This window comes from Centruroides vittatus, unplaced genomic scaffold (genome assembly GCF_030686945.1).
Source record: "Centruroides vittatus isolate TY-2023 unplaced genomic scaffold, ASM3068694v2 scaffold_1152, whole genome shotgun sequence".
Taxonomy (NCBI): domain Eukaryota; kingdom Metazoa; phylum Arthropoda; class Arachnida; order Scorpiones; family Buthidae; genus Centruroides; species Centruroides vittatus.
In genome coordinates this window covers 3039179-3061774 of record NW_027122670.1, presented here as the reverse complement: position 1 = coordinate 3061774, position 22596 = coordinate 3039179, and the positions used below count along the sequence as shown (strand labels likewise).

At 28.9% G+C, this 22596-nt stretch overlaps 1 protein-coding gene across 3 annotated transcripts in view; it reads left to right on the top strand.

The window, feature by feature from the left end:
• The window catches only part of LOC136986550 (dipeptidyl peptidase 4-like), a 185397-nt gene extending 181814 nt beyond the window's left edge, over window positions 1-3583 (top strand). For all 3 annotated transcript variants that reach the window (XM_067284110.1, XM_067284109.1, XM_067284111.1), the window contains exon 21: window positions 1175-3583. In XM_067284110.1, coding sequence (XP_067140211.1) covers window positions 1175-1321 — 147 coding nt within the window. In that variant the 3' untranslated portion in view covers window positions 1322-3583. The remainder of the gene's footprint in view (window positions 1-1174) is intronic.
• Window positions 3584-22596: the final 19013 nt, after the last annotated feature.

Below are 22596 nucleotides of genomic sequence, written 5' to 3'. Positions count from 1 at the left end.
ACAGTTATATCACTATAATGAAAATTCCTATTTCTTTCTATAGGTACTCCTCTCCACACACTGACATTTTTCCCATTATTTTGGAAACAATGCTACACCTGCAGAATAAACATCTTTTGGCTGGTGTCAGAACATGGCTCTATGTATAATGGAGATGATCAACAGAATTAGTTGGGAAATTTTGAATCTGTCACCATGTGTGGCCATTTAAAGAAGCTTTGGGAGACAGGAGATTCACCAGAATGCTGAACTCTGGTGCTGCATTCTGGCACAGCATGACAAATACTCTGACTTCAGAGTATTTGTCATGCTGTGGTTCCAAGACTAGTCAAACGATTTTCATTCTGTTACTAAAACAATGGGAGAAGTGTCAGCATGTAAAGGGGAAGAACCTATAGAAATATAAATTGGAATTATGTAACAGTTTCATTGCCATTATTGAAATTCTGGACAGAAGTTGAATTATCCTTTGCTTGAAAATAATTATTTATTTATGAGCAAAAAGTCAGTCTGTTATTTTAATTAGGAGCTATACACAGTATAGCTCCTAATTATAATATATGCATATTAATAATGTAAAAAAATTAAGAAATCTGAGATCGCTTTAAATTTTATAACATGAGCACTTTATGGAAGTCTGAGAGAATCAATAATTTTGTTTTAATAAAAAAACAACTGAAACAATATACTATTTTTCTGCAATTTATAAAAAATTATACAAAAAGTTCAGTCACATTTCATACATTATAAATTATATTAATATTTTCATTTAGTTTGATGGAGAATTAATTAGAATCTGCCATTTAGTATTCAGTTTTTGAACGTAAAATCAAATAACAGCAATTTCTTACAAATTTTTTTATGCATACAATGAATTTATCCAAAGAAAATGTTTAATGGTAATAATTCAAAAATTCAATTTGTAAATGCAACTCGAAAGATAAAAATAAAGTAGCTGAAAGAAAGTATAATTTTAACATTATCATCATTTCTGTGATTTATATAATGCTTTGTTGTGTAAAGATGTTTGCTTTCTTTTATAATAAAAGCAAGAAAACAAACCGCATCATTAAGTATCTTTTTATGCAATAAAGCAATATATAAATCATAAAAATGATATACTACTATTCTAGAAATGTTTGTGGTATATTATATTGATCTTTTCTAATTTTAGATCTATCCAGATGAAAACCACTTCCTAACAAATGTAAAGAATCATTTATATCAAACAATGGAAGACTTTTTAAATGAATGTTTCTTTATTGAAATGAAAGAAGAAATAGAAGCCACAAGAGTAAAAAAAGATGTTAAAGGAAGATAGAATATTAAGATACATAGTCAAATAGAAAGATTATATAGTTGTAAGTAGAAAGAAGATTACTATCAGAGTAACAAACAAAAAAAAACAGCCTACTGAAAGTCACATGGCCTGCCTGTACAGTCCATGCTAAGTGACAGACAAGATAGTATGTCTGTATAGCCAATGTGCCTCTTCAGCTCTTGCAGTGTGATATTGATGTGGAAAGACATTGCTAACGTGTAAAATATTGCTTCATCCCACCTAAGGTTGTGAATGTGGCTTTGGCCTGTCCATTGTACAGTATATTTGACTATCCCTCCACTGGGTCTATTAAATTGATGATTGGTTAATCGTTCAACCCGGTATATAGGTTAAATCGAGACACGATCGTAGACCTGAACTTCTTAATTTAACGAAAAATTTATATCATTCCAACAACAGTACACCCCCACCGTTACGTGTGTACACGAAAACTTTAGAAATATACAGTGTACCTGTTTTTTGTATCCATACACCCTAATGGGAAAAATTTTAGTGGAGTATGTGAATGTTTACTTGTGATAAAAACACTCATGGTGATAAATGCATTTTGTATTGCATAATTTTTGTTGTATTTCATTGCAAAATCATGGAGTGAATGTTAAATTGTGGATTTATATCTTTACTTCAGGTCCATTTTCATATTGTTTAAAGCGTGTTTTAGATACATTCAAGTTTTACTTCATTTTTTAAATGAAATTTCGTATATCATTCTTTGTACTTTAATTATGAGATGGGAATGACTGTCTGACTATTCCTTAAAACTAATACAGAATTTTGATAAGAGTTTGGATTATTGTAAGTTCGGTACTGCTCTTAAACTGTCATGTTTCGTATCCATGTGCCTCAAGCAAAGCCTTACTTTTTTCAAAACAAAAAAAGGGTTTTTCTCTACAATTTTATCAAAATAGTTACAAAATAATACTAAAAATTTATTGTATATGCAAAAGAATAAGTAACTGTACATTATTTCAAAAGTTTTAGATGAATTTCAGTCAATGATCTCATTATGTGTACATAAAAATATTATTTATTATTATTATTATTAAATGTTAAAATAACTGTCAAAAAATTTGTTTCTTAACAATAAGATATATTTTTATCCAGTTCAACTAATTAAATCAAAAGAAAACAATAAAATGTTTTTAATATTAATACAAAAGATTTAAAATCTGCAATGTGTCAGCAAAAAGTACGAAGTTAAGGCAGATTTCAAATGACATAAATTGAATGTAATAGTCTGTAAATGTTTAGTTATGTTTATATGTATAATATTTATTATACGAAATTTTAGAAGGGAATTTTTTTTTAATTATATTTAATATATTTATTTAACTTTTCTCCGACATAAACAAATTTTAAAAATTTTATAGTCTACAAATTGCAAATTGCTCAAAAACAACATATGATATATGGTATATCTGTACCAGTTATGTATCATTGGATTATTGTTAAATGTACAATGAAAGAAGTATGTATGGAATTTGTTTGTAATTATTTTGTACACTATTGCTTTTCATGTATTTCATAATTATTGTGTATGTTCGATACATGATAAACAATACGAGATAACAGCTTTGCTTTGATATACTTGGATAAATTGTTGTAAAAATGGCAAAATTATTTGCTGAATTAGTGTTTTTATGCTTTATATATTTCTTCTTGGCAATGATCATAACCGTATATCGATTATGCATTTTTAAACCAGTCACACTTTTTATATAGATATACATCAATTTCTCGTAACTCATGATCTTTACTCTGATTTCTTTTTTTATGTTTTTATTTTCATCAAAATAAACCATTCGACTTTTTCAAACGTTCCATTTAATGTAAATAGATAAATACGAAACTTAAATGCTGTCATGGTTTTCACAAACTTTATTTGTCGACCACCGAAATAAACTCGCTATGTAAAATTTTTAATAAAAAGAAATAATAATAAACCTATTGAATGTATTGTCATCATGAAAACACATCTTATGTACTGTGGGATTTAGTACATACAGTAATTTCTTATGTGTTTTGCATGCTTTTGCTAGGATGTGAGAGTTGTACTTTTATATGTACTATTGTTAATCATCGAAATTTGTGTACTAGTGTCCATGGATTTGTGTAGATCATAATATGGACATACCTGTATTGACTGGTCTTAGTATATGTGGACCAGATGTAATTATAGATTCTTGTAAGAAAAGTCAGTACAGTAATTTATTGTAATAAAGCAAAATGCATTGTACATAACTAGTTTGTCATGTTTTTTTTTATTAATATACATGAAATTATGTAAAGGCATCTAATAATCTGTACAATTCTTGATTAAAAAGAAATACTTTTTGTATTCAAAAGTATGGATTGTGCAGTTTGCAAATAATTTCATTAAGTTCTTTTAAGAATTCCTCTTTATACTAACAACGAAAATATTTAAATTTAATTTTATTTACATATACTGTATTACTTTGAATTCAAGCTACATTTCCTAATTTAAAATTGACATGGCCCTTAAACTTGAAATGCTTAATTTAATATGAAAATTATTATTATATTTTCTAATACATAATTAACATTTTTACATTTTAATAAATTATTATAAACCAAATTTAGTTCTATCCTTTTACTTCCCAGGCTGTTATAACATGGGAAAGTATTGTAATCATCCCAAATTTTAAATTTCTTTTTATTTTCCTGGCTGTTATAATATTGTGTTGTAATCGTGCCACATTTGACCCTCCCGGTTTTTGGAAACGTGATGTTTTCGACACCTCTGAATTCGAAATAAGTAAAAAAAAAAACGAATACCCGGAATGTGTGAATATGCGTGTTGGCATCTATTTCGTTTAATATTGCAGGATGGGTTAAAGATGAACAAACGAAATTTGGCATGGTAACTTGTAAATAAAGGACATTGATGCTGTTAAATTTTGGTGGTTAAAGGTCGAAAGGGTGGGGAGATAGATGGAGTCACGTATACCTCAAATAGGATCGGACTTAATGAAAATTTTAATCGTTATTAACATTTATTTTCAAAAATTCATCTCTACCCTCAAAATTGAGTCTTTTGCCTTTCTGTTTTATATTATTATAAGTTTCTTGTAATAAAATCTCATAACAGATGGCGCCACATATAGTTTTATTTATTATAATTAATAATATAAAATTTATATTTTTAATAAAATCGAACAACAGCCGGGAAAGTTACGCAACTCGTATGCTGATTTTTTATATCCTCCTTCCTATATTTAGTTTCATTTGATTTTTTTTTTCCTAACAATGATCTGTCTTTAAACTTAAAAAGTACTGTATTTTTATTATTTAAAAATAACTTCAACATAAATCGCTTATTAAAAATTGAATAATAGCAGCTAATTTTTGTTGTTTGAATGTGGAAATGATGCAAATAAAGATATTCATTTAAAAACAAGAATATTTTAAATTCAAACTTTCATTAAAAGAATTAAACTAAAAGTTTTTCATTTTCTTAAGATTTTGTTTACTATTTAAAATTAAGTTTTATCAAATTAATTACTTAAATATTGATTTATTCATCACCAATGCTTAATGAAGTAAATAAATAAATGTATTTTATATTAAGTACACAATGTTTAACCTAATAATAATACTTTTGTCTTTCATTGTGACTGAAATGAATGATGTCTCCATGGGATATTTCATTGACATAACGTCTTTCAAACTTGATGAATGAGCAGTTTCAAGACAATAAGGGATTGACTATGTCAATAATATAAAAATAAATAACTAGTAGTTATATTCTCAAGTTTGTTAAATAAAAAATATATCTACAGAAAAACAGAGACTAGTGTTTATAGTTTCAAATAATATATTTAGTTTTTATAACCAAAGTATAAGTAAATAGGTTTCAACTATCTTTCATTAATAAAGTTAATGGAATTTAAACACAGTAACTGTGATCATTTTGGCAAATGATTCTAATCAATTAAAATCTTATACAAATACTTAATTTAGTGTAAAATTTAATTTTTGAATCTTTGATTACCTCCTAAAGTCTTATCCATCACTTTAAAGACAATTATTTAATACATCCCTGTCTGATTTCCAAAGATAACTGAGTTACAGGGGAAAATCTTTATTTGAAATCATTGGCATCTAGCAAACACTGAGAAACAATAAAACTAATAGCTTGCTGTGACATTTACAAAAACATTACTATCGCTTGAAACGTCCGATCAACTTCATCATGTACTGTACTTTCATCTGTTATCCGTAGATGTGAGAAGCTTGTAAAGCTAGTGAAGGCAGTCACTTCGAGCATCTTCTGTATATTGAATTTTATTTAAGTATTAGTTATCTAAACGTATTTCTAAACTAATAGTATGTATTAGTTAATGTTGAAGTACTAAACTGATTTGAAATAAAGATTATTTTCCTCTATAACTCGTTATCTTTGAGAAGGAGTGTATTGTTTACTGCAAATTGAATAATTGATCAGCCGGTAAAGTCGTATTCACCACTTTTGAATCACCCTGCATATAAATCATTATTACATTAGATTTGTTATAATGAATTCTTAGAAAATTTGTGATTCTCTATCAAAAAATTTTCAATTTAGAATTTCTTTTTGTAAGTTTTATACGTTATTAGATAAGTTTTACAAATTGAATAGCAGAATCTAAAAAAGAAAAACATTAGTTTAATCTTTTTCCCATTCGTTCGTATTTGTTGAAATCAAATTTGAATTTTTTTAGTAAAATTACATTCTTTTTACATCTACACATTTATTTTCTCTTTTTGAAAAAATAATTTGGATTAATCTGATTTTTTTCTTAGCTTCTTTCATGCTACCTAATTATTTTTGATGACTTTTTTAAAATTAATTTTTACGTGCGTTAATATAAAAGTTGAGAAAGATATAATCTCTAGATATCTGATCACTAATTCCTCTATTTCTCACTGTAAAGCGTATGTACATATTTCCTCACGTAATTTTAAATATTAAAACTTTCGAAAGAGTTGTAAATTTATAACATGTTTAAAAATCAGCTAAATATAATAGCCACAATGTTGCTATTTTTAACTTATAAACTCGCTTAGTCAAACTATTCTTTCCTCAATTCTGTTTCATCTGTTTACTACAAAAAGAAATTACATTGTAATAGCTCAAAATTCAACATATCCTTAGTATTTACATGTACTGCACTATTTAATATCGATTTCAGGCGTTATCTTTTAGATTATTAAGAAAAACCAGCAATTGTTTATCGTGACATCGTCGCAATACCGGGCTGCAATTTTTAAACATCTTTTAATTTAAAACCAGACCGGAAGCTCTGGGTTTAAGTTAAAACAGTTAATCGGGGTCTCTGGCCCCTAAGCTTTCCACATCTGGTCTCGATTCTCAATTATCTACCTCCATTCTCAATATTAAGGAAGGACAGACAACAGACATGCGGTGGCCAGTGGGAATTTATAGGTCTGAAATTTTTGAAAAATGGTGAATGAAAATGGAACTTTTAAAATTATAATTTCATTATTAACGATTGACTTTATATGTACTAAATGAACAATCGAAATTATTTCTAAAGCAATATTTTCAAAAAATAGGGGGGGGAGAATTGATCTCACAAAATAAAACAGGTATTAAGAATCGTTATTTTGTAATATCGTATAACAAGCAATTTTTCCCGATTTGGGCACAAAAATCAATAAAAAAAAGTAAGATAAACGATGCCTGTAAGAACCAATTTTCATTTATTTTTATGTACTTTCGTTCGTCTTTAACGGTTTAAGCTTAGATCAATGGGTGCCGCGAAATCACTGATTAATCTATTTAAGGCGTATTAATCCTACTGTACTAGTAAATTTAACTCGAGGTGGTGAATAGGGACGTAAGTGGGCTATCAAAAAAATATTAAAAGTAAATAAATTGCTTATACAAGGCTTATAACAATACACAGGCTTGATTAATTCATTCAATTAAGTGAATTGTTGGATTAGATATACACAACTAATCATAATTACGGCTATTCACATTTATACGATGGCAATCTTTAGAAAATTTGGTATTCAGTTCAATAAAAATAATGAATCGTTGATAAAGTTATATTTTCGCTATAAAAACATGAATGACAAAGAAAACTATTCAAAGTTTTACTAATTTTTTATACTTTAAATTCAACAGTCCACATTATCGTAGAAAAGCGATTTAACATTCAACATTATACAGTGTATTTATAAGCAAGATCGTCGAAAGGGAGGGAAAAACCTGGTCTCTAAGGATCCGTACCGGAATGTGTAAAGAAAAATACTTAATTAATACCCAGCTAGATGCTTCTTAATTTCCACAACACCACCTCATCTCACTGAGATGATAATATTAACTTTAACTAACGTTCTACGGGCCATCCTCAGGGGTTTTTTCTTTTGTTTTTCTTTTTAATATTAACAAAAGTGAGAAAAAGGTGTTGCAGAAATTATGAAAAATTTTAAATTAACTTTCTAGATTTCATCATTACGTAATTTCAAGTACAAAACGGAAATACGTGTTTTTCCTTTATCATTTATCAAAAGAGAATAAATACACAGCGTTATAAATATAGTATGAATATTTATTTACATTATAAGCATTTATTGGGCTACAATTTGAAAAAGATTGTAGACCTATAAATTCCCATTGGCGTCAGTCTGTCTGTCAGTCTGCACGTCTGACTGTCCTTCCTTAATCTCGAGAACGGTTATATCAATAGACTTATAGCGTCTCCCGTTTCATTAACTAACATAGACAAAATTAAATCCAATCCTGGATACAATTTTCAGTTTAGGAGAATGATCCAATATATATATATATATAATAATATTTAAATTTTTGATCGTTAAATATTATATAAAAGGGAGTGCTTCTCCATGAAAAATAATTTTATATATTTAAAAATTAAAAGCTTTTATTAGATTAGGCTCGCCCACACTATATACTAATGCTATATAACTACTACTAGTGTGGGCGCTATATAGTATATACGCTTAAATTCTTTATTTGGTTATGTTTATCGGGTTGTGGGGTGGAGGGATAGCGGGGGTCAATCCAGCACTAAAATCGTCATCAGACTTAGATATGTCCTTAAAGTTTTAGCCTTCTTAATTAGAAGTAGATGAAGTTTGAGTAACAAGATTTGAAGAAATTAGTCACGTCACGTTAAATAATCTAACAAAATTTTACTTTAAGAACAACTAAACGTCGAAAAACCTTTTAATATGCAGCCTGTTTTTTTATTAACTTTTCAAACGCTTTCGGTCATTTGAATGACTTCCTTCAGGAACAAAAATCGCAAGCCCGTAAATACATAATTACAATATATACGGGAACTGACATGTACGAACATACAAATAAGTTTATTTGTATGTTTGTACGGTACATGTCAGATTTCATAGGTCAAAATGGGAGTTGAAATCGTTAACAAAGATTTCAAAATTACCAAAGAAATATACAGAATGGAAAAGAACAATATGAGCAAAGAATAAATCCCAAATTTTCACGATTAGAAACAGCGCATTCTCGATCTAATGAGCAGAATAATATCTTCATCCTGGATTCAATTACAACATTGTTATCAATATAACCACATCTTTTCCAAGGTGCTCTTCTCAATGACTCATATTTTGCTGAGAAATACTAGAAAATTATCTGAATCATCCACGTATAACACTTTACAATCATCAACAAAAAGACAAAGTCTCTGGCATGCGATACCAATCTATAACAGATTTTACCCTGAAAGACAAAGAAAATTCGGCAGGAATATTACTTTGAAGGCTATCGTTTAAAATTATAAACTTATTGTTCTATAGCTTACAAAAGCTAAAAAGATGCCCGCCTTGAGAGTTAATTAAATTATTTTATCCTTAGATGATCGACAATCTTTAATTCTAGACAAAAAGGAGAGTACTTCAGAATCCATTTTTTCATTAAATTATCAACATATTGTCAGCCATAGATCATCGTCTCTCATTTGCTTATTTTCACATAAAACCTGCCACAACTTCCTTCCATGTTTCCCATTATTTGGGGCAGGAATTAGAAACAGTAGCATCCATCGCGATCGATCTTGCCTTTACGACACTATTTTCGATCTGTAAATTACCAATCCATTCAGATTACATTGAGAAACATTATTCTGCTGTTCTAACATTTGTAATTTCTCCACCATTGCATCCAATTTCTGTCCCAATGAAGCAAAAACAAAGAAAAGATAGGCTTTTATCTTATTACTCGAGTATAATTTGAATTAAAATTATCCACTCGAGATGTAGTCACCAATTTTTGGTATCTTTATGTAAGTGTCATTGGGAGAATGTTACGTCTCCCTGGATTTGAGAGAAGTGTAGTTTCGATGATCAAATACTACAAACTAACTATAATTAATTCAATAAACAAAACAAAACAAAATTCTTAAAAATAGCTATAAAAACCTCCGGAACTATCTACTGCAAGTAGCCTCACCTAATTATATTTAATTCACAATACTCATCTATGATTTACAATTATATAATCATATTCTATACAACGGTACAGCACGTTATCAACTACTAGATGATATAATACGTCCACGCAGCACTCTAAGAAGGGATGCCAAATGAGATGACATTTTGGGAAATGGTCCCAGTTAGAACGTGAAGAAACCCGGAGAACTCCACGCTTATCACCAATGAATCCCGTGTAAGGGGTAGGGCTCATTGGAAAGGTTCAGCTTCACCCAGAAGGGGTGAAGCAATGCCTTTTCAATGAACACACCCCTAAACCCGCCCCTGGCGATTACAATTAAGACCATCCGAACTAAAATGGAACAACTATTTTATAAGACACCAACGCTTTAAAAAATTAAACTCTTTTAGAACATTTGCACATTTATACACGAGATAAAATAGCATCCCGTTCACACATTAAGCTAGATCAATTCATTATTTTCTCGCTAGTTAACGACCTCGTAAAGTAAATAGTAAGTAAAACCGTTTTCGTCGTTAATTAACAAAATATAATCGATTTTTATCAGAAAATTACGTAAATAAAGCCAATTCCGTTGATAACAGCCCCCTATCCATATAGCGGTAAATACGAGTATAAACCAAAAAATAACATGTTTATTTTATATCACATCTAAATTTATAAAAATTACAATTAAAAATTTTATTTCAAAATTGTTTTTTAAATTTTCAAAGTAAAAAAAGTTTGTCTGTCCGCTAATGGATTCTGAACAGAGTCAAATATCATCAATACATTATTATTTATCTTCAATATTTTTACTGGCAAATCGTTACTCCCAGGATATACAGCCGTATTTAAGTATTTTAAGTGTTATAAAACCAGAAATTATATTTATTTGAGTGCTGTTAATATATTTTGTGTTATTAAAATCATTGATTATATTGATTGATTACAGAAAAAGTTTAAAATACATGGACCTTATTATTAAAACAGTTTTTTCATTGATATTAAAACATGTATGTGTATAAAGATGTTACTTAAAAGCTGTTTATTAATATTTTGTATGAATACAAGGTAATACAATGAGCTAATTTCAAATACAAAAGTTAGGTTGGATTTACGAGGTAAGACAATGCAACACGTGGGCGATCTGACACAGGACTTTCTATGGGAAACTTGCTCCTATTAGGTGTCGAACACGTGAAGAAAACCCCGAAAACTGCACGTGCCAGCCTTTGGTCAGGTGCAAACCCGCGATCTGCGAACGAATGCTATTTGCTAATTAAAATATTACAAGTTTAAATTGTAAGCTACGTAAATGGAGTATTTGTAATCTTTAAAATTGTGTAAAATAACTAAAATTCATTATGAAAAAAAAATAATATAATGATAAAAAATGAACAAATAACAGAATTATAAAACTAAATAATAAGAATAAATAGAAACTTATTTAATTTCAATTTAATAAAGAATTAATTTAATATCATTGATTAAACATGCTCAAAATTGATAAAGGTTAGGAGTGTTTATTAAACGAATTCGTCAATTTTTTTTCTTTTTCCTAGTAGAGAAAGACTAAATATTTATTAATTTAACCAATTTACTGATTTACTTTTCTGCTAAAATGAGAAACCCCCCCCAAAATTCAGAAATTCTTATTAGAAGGAAAAGTATCGGTTACATCCATCCAAGATCTATACCAGAAAAATTCATATTTAATTATATTAGTGATAAGAGAAACTTTTTATTTCTACAGAATTATAATGAGTTTGTCTATTTCTTTAACAAAATTGTTTAATTTGCAACTTTGTTTATCAAATTTGTTACAGATAATTATCAAGCGAATGTAATATAAATAAGTCTGGTAATTAAACTGCTTTAATGAAGATAAAATTGTGTAGTTTTGTACACAATAGAGCTATGAGAAATATTAGTCCGATGTTTCTTTTTATATCAACTGACATCGAAATGTGAAAGTAAGTGCAATATATAGTATTTGTTACTGCAAAAACCCCCCAGGCATAGGAAACGTTGATAGAAAATGTTTTTGATGTCAGTATTAGGAAACGGTTCTAATAAATGACTGTTATTTTTTAAGCAACAATAACCTATATTTTTCTTTATCAAAACTAAAACTAGAATTTAAGTTAATAGCTATTTTCAAATTTATTCTGTATAAAAACACTTAAAAGAGATACTCGAAATGCATATAATTATATTACTTAAAATCGTGCATCACTCCTTATAGCCGTAATGTAAATTTTCTGTGTATCAATCTCGTTTAACATAAATTTTAGATTATTGTAATCGATTTAGCACTTTAATTTTAAATATTTTATAAGTAATAAATTAAATCTATTATAAAATATTTAAATTAAACTGAAAATCGATTCGAAGTACATAAATCTACAGTATTGTGATATTAAAATTGCCCGAATGGCTATAGAATTTGTATTGTTATTATAACAGATATTAAAACATTGTAAGTACTGTATATCAATTCGTTATTTTAATTTATTTAAAAAGGGAAATAATTTAGGTAATATTATAATAGGATTATTTGGCATTTTCCATTCAATCTCTGTTTAAATTTAATTCTTACTACGTCAGCAATAGGCAGCGCCACAATAAATGGATGAATCATTGTTTCCCGTGTTAATTTATGTAATATCATAAACAAACATTGTTTATTTTACAATCAAGTGTTAATTATTCAAATTTACATCATAATAATAATTAATAATACAATAAAATAGTGTAATAGTGAGCAATGCTTTCAGATATTGAAAACTTTCTTTGACTTGATGTAATTAAGATTTTTTTTTGCCAAGATTCATAAACATCTTTATTCGATTGAAATCGAGAGTATAATCCATCTTTACTGATAACAAAAGCTTATTGATGAGTTAAAACTCTATAAATATTTATCATTTAGAAAGAAGACACAGGTTGCACTTGCCTTCTACTTGCCAATTAATTCTAAATACGTGCACATAAATTTAAATGGAGCTGTCTGAACCTGTATACTATAAGATTATTTTTACTGTACGAGAATAATAATTTATATAAAGAGACGAAATAGTAAATTATAAACACTTAATTTCTTCTTCTTTTTTTAAATTTTAATGCAAATTTTATAGCTTTATTAGAAATTAATTTTTATGTATTGTTTACATAAATAATTATAAACAAGTTAGTTAATCTTTAAATAAATTTTAATTTTATCTAGAAAATGAGCCTAAAATGACTGTTAATTAATTTTAAATAAATTTGCATTTATAACGTTAGTTACTAAAATTAATTAATCGTTTAATTAAATTAATTAAGTCAACTACACAGAGAAACTACTAATTTTACATTACAGAACTAAATAATAAATGCCTAGTTAGGGGTCGTGAAGTAATAAAATTAGCTTTGCACATACTTTTTTCTATTTTTGTTTTTTTATTATTAAAATAAAAATCGAATGCAATTTATTTCTAACAAAGTTTTCCAAGTTATAAGCCCCAGTATGCTTTTTTAGTGTGGCACTTAGCGATGTAAATAAAGTAAGTTGTATTTGCTGATTCTTTATTTTCTAACAAAATATGCAAAAATCCAGAAATAGTTATGAAATTTATAAAATTAATAAAATACAAGTGTTTCATTGTTAGCTTCACCCTATTTATTAAACAAACAATTGATAATTACTACAATTATTAACTAATAAAAGTGTTTGGCCTTTGACCTCTTTAATAAAAAGTAGACAATTGCTGAATCTTGACTTTTAAAAATAAACTTTTGATATAATACAGGTCCCTGACCTTTGACCTCTGATGAAATAATACGACTTTTTATACAATAGAGGGCCCAGGACTTCTATTAAAGGAAAAAAAAAAAACAATAGCGGTCCCAGACTCTCTAATAATCACCTGTTCATACAATAGAGGTTCCAGGCTCGTTATTTAAAGGGTAAGAAATATACAATAGAGAGCCTGGGACCTCTATTGTATAAGGGGAAAACGAAAAAGTCCCAGAAATTGTATTAAATTCTTTTGGAGTTCCTGAATGAGGAAATCTACACCAGCGAGGCTTTGTATGGCGTTCTCCTTCAGCTCGGTTCTCATGTTTCTCGAGCCTTCGATGCACTCCTTGATTATGTTCAGTTTTTCGTGGATACTCTCTTCGAGATCCTGAATAACACCCCTCGACTGTCTTTACACTAGCCATTCTTATTAATATATTTATCATTTATTATCAGTCTATCTATACCAGGCACCAGAATACGAAAAATGTTACTTACAACACCAAAAAACGTCTAGCCTTTCTTTTATCTCGTGCCAATCCGACCGACAGAACATATTTTGCTATAACAATTATAAATAATAACTTGAAGGAATGCAAAGTATAATGTAGTCCTTGTCAACAAGAAGGATCGTTTGAGTGCAACAAGTGGAAAAAAAAAACAGATCACACTTACTACTATATGAAAATCAAAAGAGAGTTGCTGTTATCTATATTTAAGAAGTGAAACTGTTACATATGCTTGTCGTTTTTAAACTGTCCAAAATTCATTTTAAATAAGATTGAATTAATGGCATTAGAGATTCGAGCTAGTATTAGGGACATAAAACCAAGAAGCACAAAAGATCTAGGTCCATATTCTGCAATGGATGTTCATTACCAATGGAAGGAAATCTAGGCCTTTGACTAGGATCACGAACAAGAGATAAGACGTAAGGTTTAAACAGAAGTTTTGAAAAGATTGGTTACAATTATTTTGACTCTCGAATCTATGTCTTCAGCATTTCGATGTCATTGGGAGAGAATTTCACCATTTCACTGTATTTAAATACAATAATTCAACAGTTAAAAGAAAGGTCTTCAGGAGAAAAACATGTAGCAGATATCTTTGAAGGATACAAAAGGAGAAGGTAACATCAATGACAGAAGAAAATCTAGAAAATTGTGTAAAAGTTCTCGTTGTTACACATGCTAGTGATGTTGCTGAAGATCTTATTTTAGGAGGTTCCGCACTGAGTTCAACAGCGAATTAAGTAACATGTCCTAAAACTCTTACTTCAAAAAAACATGGTATCAGCCATGCTAGAACTAGCTATTGTATGTGTGCTGTATCCTTTCGCTAACGGTAGCTGATGCAGAAAGATCATTCTGAAAACTCAAGAAGCATGAATAGGCTACATTACAAAAAGTTAGTGGTATTATCTCCATCTCTGTGGGGCCGTGGCCCTAATGAAGGAAAGTTAGGGACCCCGAGAAAAATCTCCTAATATCTGTGATCTAAAAGTTACGTCACTGGATATCGCGCTTTTTCAACTTACGGATCGACTGATTACAACAAATTATACGATCATCAGTAGCACACTCCAAAGAAAAATAAACACAAACATTTTCCAATATTCTTTTTTATTATTATTTATATTACGTCGTGTCTTCTATTTCTATACTAGTAATGAATTAGCGGTCATATAAGATAGGAATTTTATTGAATTCGAATTAAAAAGTTTATCCGTTTAACTCGACTCCTCCAAGATTAAATCCCGAGTGCGCCACTGACATTATGATTATTACTGTAATTTGTATAGGTAAAACGTTTTGCATAAAAAGATAGTTTACATTTATAGTATTACAGCAACAAAACTAGTTTTAAAATTAATGTGAAGACAGTAAGAAATATGGTTACGAGTTGAAAACCAGATAGCAATCTTTCGACTCGAACTTCATTGATTGTGTTAGTTGACAAAATGAAAAAGTATACGTCAAGATTGTTTATGTATTACGCCATTTATCAGTAACAGCAGCTTATCAATCGATAAATATTTTATATAGTTTGTCGGAAATCGATTATCACTTTCTCTGCTTATCTAATCCACAAGAATAGAGTAGTTAAAGCATATAAAATATAATTGATTTATACCTTAAGAGTGATATCCGGTGCTTAAAGTATCTAGTATGATGCTTATCAAATAGTAAATAATCTGCAAAGTTGTTAACATCTTATTTAAATAACGAATATGAAGATTTTTAAATTAATCTCATTAAATTGGGTATTAATGTCTAATAGTAGCTAATTTGTTTTGCCTGATTCGGTATCCGCATTGATCGTTACGGAGTTCTCTTTAATTCTATTTTAAAGAGTTTATTGTCGTTAAAGTTGATCCTTCGTCAAAGAGACTAATTTAAATGAAGGATCGACCTTGAAAAGAGATTTGCAATTTGATTTTAAAATTTGTATAAATTAAGGATTAAAACTTTCTTTACTTTTAAGATCTTTAAATTAGTCGTTACGATCAGACAACGACTTTCTGCTAATGAACTTCAATAGAAATAAGTAAGATAATCTTAGAATAATAAATATGAAAAATAGGAAAATTCAAGGAAATAAAGGACATGGGACGTAGACTAGAGCAGGAAATAGGAGCCTAATTAAATATATCAAAATTTATCTATCAATTTAAACTAAATAAATATTTTCTTATTTGTTGGGATGCTGTATTATTATTATCATCTTCAATCACTTTAATCGTGTAATCAGGTTGATTATTTCTTATAGCATACACTATCCAGGTTTAACGAAGTGTAATTTTTGTCGTGTAACTTTTAAAATTTACATATACATTTCGGGCTAATGTATTATCTTAGCCCCTCTCAGTGCTATTTAAAACAATATTACAATAAATTATAGTATACTATATAATATAAAAACATAACATTTACAGATGAAAGTAATTATAAACCGGGACCACTAGTACACAACTTAAGGAAAGAAGTATAAGCATAAGTACACTTCGAATGTTATTCTGGCAAGTTATCAAATATGGTCCTTTAAAAAATATATACTACTTTAAAAAATTTTATATAGATACACTAATCGTATAAAATACCCGAAGTGTAATGAGTAATTGCTAATTTACCTTCTAAATAATCCACCATACACTATTGCCATCACGCTGAGGTATGAGCAACACATGACACCTAGTGTTAACGAGGTTTCTGCCCAGTTTTAACACAATTATAATTACAACTAGAATTATAATACAAACAAAATATTCCATATTATTTTAATAATCATCACATCTTACTTTATCCTTATTTATTTTCTATCAAGATCCCCTGAAATTCATACCTGTTATGACTCACACTGATGATCGCTCTCTATTAGTTCGTACCATCTGCTATCAATATTAATACCATCAGAATAGCTGGCCACGTGGAGTTTTCCGGGTTTTCTCCAGTCTGTAGGGGCCAATTACCCTTAAAAGATCTCCCGGAAGGTATTATTCCCGCGTAACGACCATCATAAACTCATACTACTACTATTACACGACAATTACGTTACAATTTACCACGGGGCGATATAAAGAATTAAATTTGGATAAGAATCGTTTATATATGTTTTTGAAGCTGATCGTTTTAAAATTCTATATTTTATAGCTTCGAACAGACTTGACGTTTCAGTTAATGTAAAAGTAGAGAAGTTGCGGCCGACGTTTTCAACGCAAAAACGTGTACGTCGGACGTTCAGCGCCGCCTTCCTGTAAGCCTAGAAGTTTGAGAATGGAACGTCAGCGGAATTATGCTCGACGTTCCAAACGCCATTGTCAAACTTCTAGGCTTACAGGAAGGTGGCGCTGAACGTCCGACGTACACGTTCTTGTGTTGAAAACGTCGGCCGCAACCTCTAGTTATGAAGATGAAGACCTTAAATCGTGCACTACAAAGTGGTATTTTATATTAGAATAATACGAAACGACTATTACTTTGGACTGCTGTGAATAAGACAAGATAACACATGGTCAATGTGCCAAAGGGAATAACTCCCGGAAGGACTTTCTATGAGGAAAGTGGTCCCTATTTAAGAGTTACACACATAAAAAAAACCACGTGACCAGCTCGATAATAAGGCACGAACCCATGACCAACTGGAGAGTTCAGTGGCTTTATCCATCCGATCAGTGTTGAGCTCGTTAAATGGTTTTTTTTTTAATAATAAAAATTCGCTAACTTATTTTGTAACTTCATCACAAAACAATTTTGAATATTTTTCTGATTATTAACCTTTAAAAATGCAGATTTAAAATTATCTTTGGTAATCATTACATATGTATTCGCTTATTCCGTGGCTCTACATTTGGGTAATTATAATTTGAAATTAATCGATTATCAATTTACAGAATTGAATTATTTCTACGAAAATGTTTGGTTGGTTTGTTATCATTTGAAAGCTTCCCAAATTATCATATTTAAAGCCTAATATACGGTAATTTACCACAGCGTATGTATCACTACAAATTATCAAGATGGGAAACAGCAATGTCTTATGATTGAAAAATCAATCAGATAGGTAATTCATTGATTTAACAATTTTTAAAAAATTCGTTGTTTATTGTAAATATTTTAAATTCATTTGATTAATTAAAGATTTCAAAATAAAATTTGTAATATTTAAGTTAGTCTTTATATAATACAATTTATTCTTTGTTGTGGATTTGGTTTATTTACTTCTGATATATGACAACTTTTCTTTTTTACTATTTAAACAAAATATATTAATATAAATTCGTAATAATAAAGTATCCAAATAGAAAAGCGGTATTTAAATAATTGTATGAATAACTATCTTTATCAAAACTCGTTAATTTTATTTTGTAATTAACGCTGAAATGACAAATGGTGCTCCGGAGACTTGACAAAATGGCAAAAATAAAATCGGAAAACTATATATTAACTTTAATAAATAGGAACAGAATCTTGGTTAATTAGTGAAATATGCTTATAAATTAATATATTTAGCATAGATAATTTTGTAAAGTGTTTCCTCATTTAAAAGATAATTCTATTGACAAAGATGTACAGTACATTCGAGAGACGAGTCTGAAATCATTTTCTTTTGTTTCTTCAACTTTTTATCATTACTCAAAAGATTACTTTTACATCCGGAAGACTCTCTATTGATTATTTATTATGATATTTGCATGTTTAAAATTAAAAGACATTTTTAAATCTTATAATATTGAGCGAAAACAGTTTCTTGTATGGTCAGTAACGAGCAACGGTGTCATAGTTCTAGTGCCATCGATCACACAAATATATATATATATATATATATACACGTATCATGCATTTCCACCGCCTTCTGCTCCTGTGAATAAGTGAAAACATTTCTCCAAACACTTTCTCAATTATCATTTTTGCTGCATAATTTGACTGTATAATTACTCATTCTTAATTGTAAACTATGGGCGTTAGAAACTGTAAAGTGGAGATAAAATAATATAACACATTTGTTATTATGACGATAAGTCATCATCGGGATCTAAGGATGATGATAAACTTTCGGGTTTGTAAATTAATGAATATGGCGTAAGAATGTATCATATATTATATTTTATGTTTGGGATATTCTATAGTAAATCTTATTCACTATAGAATATTCAAATGGGATTTCTCTCTGTAATGCCTACCAGCGAATTTTTTTTTTTTTTTTTTGTATATTTTTATAATATAAAATAAACGATTAGTTATGGTAGAGCTAGATACATAAACCTGTTGTAATCAAGAGAAATTAAAAGGTTTTCGATAAATTTCACTAATATGTAGAATATCCTAAGTCTAAAACTATAGGAAGCTCATCTTTGCTTTACTCATAAAAGAATAAACAAAGATTAACATAACTCCTATGGTTTCAAATTTATGAAACATCCTGTATATATTGTATATATACAGGTTGTTTCATACTGTATATATACTATAACCAAAAGTCTCCTCTAACAACTTTAACAAGTCTCCTTTGTGACTAGATTTATAAATAATTAATAAAAATGCAAACTTAAAATTCAATTTAAATAATTATATCCTACTAACATGCTTATTTTAATGGATTTAACTTAGTAATTCTTCAATTAAATTATTCAAATAAAATGACTTTTAAACAGTAAAGAAATTATATTTTATAAGATTTTGAGTTAATTTATCAGAAATTTCCCTTGAATAAAATGTATACCTTTTTATATTGAAATTTAATCTATAAATTAAATGTTCAATATAAACATCTTAGTATTTACAAACTATTTCTGTAATATTTTTATATAAAACTATTAAAACGTTAATTATCGAATTAGAAAATTTTGATGTTTAAATTAGGTATTAAATTTTTATGCTTACTTTGAAATTATCTTCACTTTCTTCCATTTAATGACGATATCTGCATGGATAAACGTTATGTGGAAAAATCAGACTATCAAAGTTTCCACGTGAAAGAAGAGATAAATTATAGGTATTTATATCAAAGAAAGAAATAACGACTTATGTTATTGTATAGTGGAAGTAGACCATAAATTTGAAGGAAAAGGCTAAATTTCGATTATGATTTGTCAGCTAGAAAAGAAAAAAAACGTTAATGAAAGTTAGCGAAGTAAAAATTGTTTCAAATAGTTTATTTAGCAGGAATTTAATTATTTAACTGTATATAAAATTTGTGTGTAAATAGCCACACTTATTGAAATAAACTCACACACTATTGAAAGTAGGTGGGACCTAAAAGAAGTGCAATTTTAAAGCCCATAGGTTTTATATACATTTATGTGTGTGTGAGAGATATACAGGTGTTTTTTCATCATTTATAAAAAGGAACTTTAATTTATATCTTTTCATTTTTACTTAAAATATTAAATGGGAAATCTTTCTGCTTCTGGCTCATTTTATCTGGTCGTAGAATTGTTTATAGAATGGAAACAAACACGAAAAAGAGTACAATTTCAGATTTGAAGAAAATAATTTTATTTAATAATTTAACTTTGTTGTTGTTGTTGTTGTTCTCTCTTATGTTAAAAAAAGTTTTTTCTTCTAATAATAATGTGCGAAAAATATGATATCAATTTGAAAATTGGATTTAATATTTAAAAAGTTCCTCTCTCGTTTTAATATTGATAGATGTTGTGAAGAAAACAAGAAAATAAACTAATAGAACAATTGAAGAAAACAATTTCTTGTTAAAAATTTAAAACTAAAAGATTAGATTTTGTAATTCTGATTTGTTAAACTAACAAATACATCAATACTAAATTGTTTATAATTAATTTAAAACCGAAGATAAATAATATATGAATTAAATTAAATTTGTTCATAAATGCATTTTATCGCATAATATTTCTAATTATGGCTGGATTATTGGGATAACGCAATGCAACACATCGACGATTTGCCAAAGAGGAGTACCTCCCGGAGGACACTATATGGGATACTGGTCCCTATTTAGGTGTTTGACAATAAGAAAACCCGGAAAAACCAGGCAGATAGCCCATTGGTGAGGTGCAAACACGATCAAGTTTTATGTTCAGAATCTATATTCAGACTGGTTTTATTCATTCGACTAATTATTGAACAAAGAATCAATATCAGAGATGATTAGCTTTTCATACAGTTAGGTTATTAGTTAATTGAGAAGTAGAGGACATCAATATTATTCTGTATTTTGTTTTGTTGTAAGCATGTTTTGTTATACTCCAACAAGAGGACTTTTCTTAATCTGATTTTGATTATTACTCTATAAATATAGAAAATACGTTTATTATTCACACAAACTTGTTTCTTACAACTAAAAGATTAAATTAATTATATTAAAGTTATTGCTTAGAAGCTTCTCGACAAATGCCGTCAGTAGTTTTATTATAGTTTGATTTTGATGTTAAATGCATTATATATAAACACTTCAAAGTATCTCAAGCCTATTAAGTTTTTGAAGAAATTCTTCGCAAGAAGCATGTTACGAATGACTTCACGATCCAACCCTCTTTTTAAAATATGTTATTTTGGAAACTTTTATCATAATATTTTATAAAAATAAATAAAATAATGTAAAATGTCAAAAATAGAAAACAGAAAAGTAATTCAGAAATTCTTAAGCATACTGGATTTTTCCTGTTGTTTCGCTAATATTTTTATGGTTTAGAGTTAGACGAATTTAATATCTGTTTTTGCATTTTTGTCTGGATCTTTTTAGATTTTCACTTTCTAACGCCTCTAGTTTGTGATTTTCTAGAATAGCTGATAGAATCTGTGAATTTTTTAAAATTCTGTTCACTCAATCTTCGCCAAGTACTGTACTTATATTTTCCCTCCAAGGCGAACGTAACGTACTGTACCTTGAATTTTATACAATGCAGATGTTAAAATGCAGGTTTCTCAGGAAAGTCACCGTCATGTTACAGTCACGACTGAACTAGGAATAGAAACCAGGTCGCCCGCGTTTCCAGATTTGTCGCCCATCGAGTATTTATGAGACCAGATAAAATGCCACCTTCGGCCAGCTTCAGGTACGAAGAATCTGGAACGCAATATGTGAGGACGAATCCGTAGATCCTGAATCCACCAGCCTCGTATGTGCTCTAACGTATACACTATTCTCAACATCTCGTCGGAGAAAGGTTAAAAAGACCAGATATTGGGAAATTCGGTGAAACGGCCAGTTTGTAACCGATGATGCAACCTTTCTGAAAGTGTCAGCCGTCTTTGACTGCAAAGAATAATCATGCCTGCCGTTCGGAAAACTCCAAACAAAAAGATAGACTAAAAATTCCAAACACGGTGAGCCTTTTTTATGATCTTAAAGCACTATGATTTTAAAGCATTAGCTGGCATGTAATCGGACCACAATCATATACAACATACCTGTCTCAGAAATAGCTATATGCCGAGTTTTGCTGTAATCGTATACTTCTATCTGGGCTTATATACAGTATATAATAAAATTTAAAAAATGGTACTGATATTCTAAGTGGGGTGTTTTTAAATAATTCTGCTG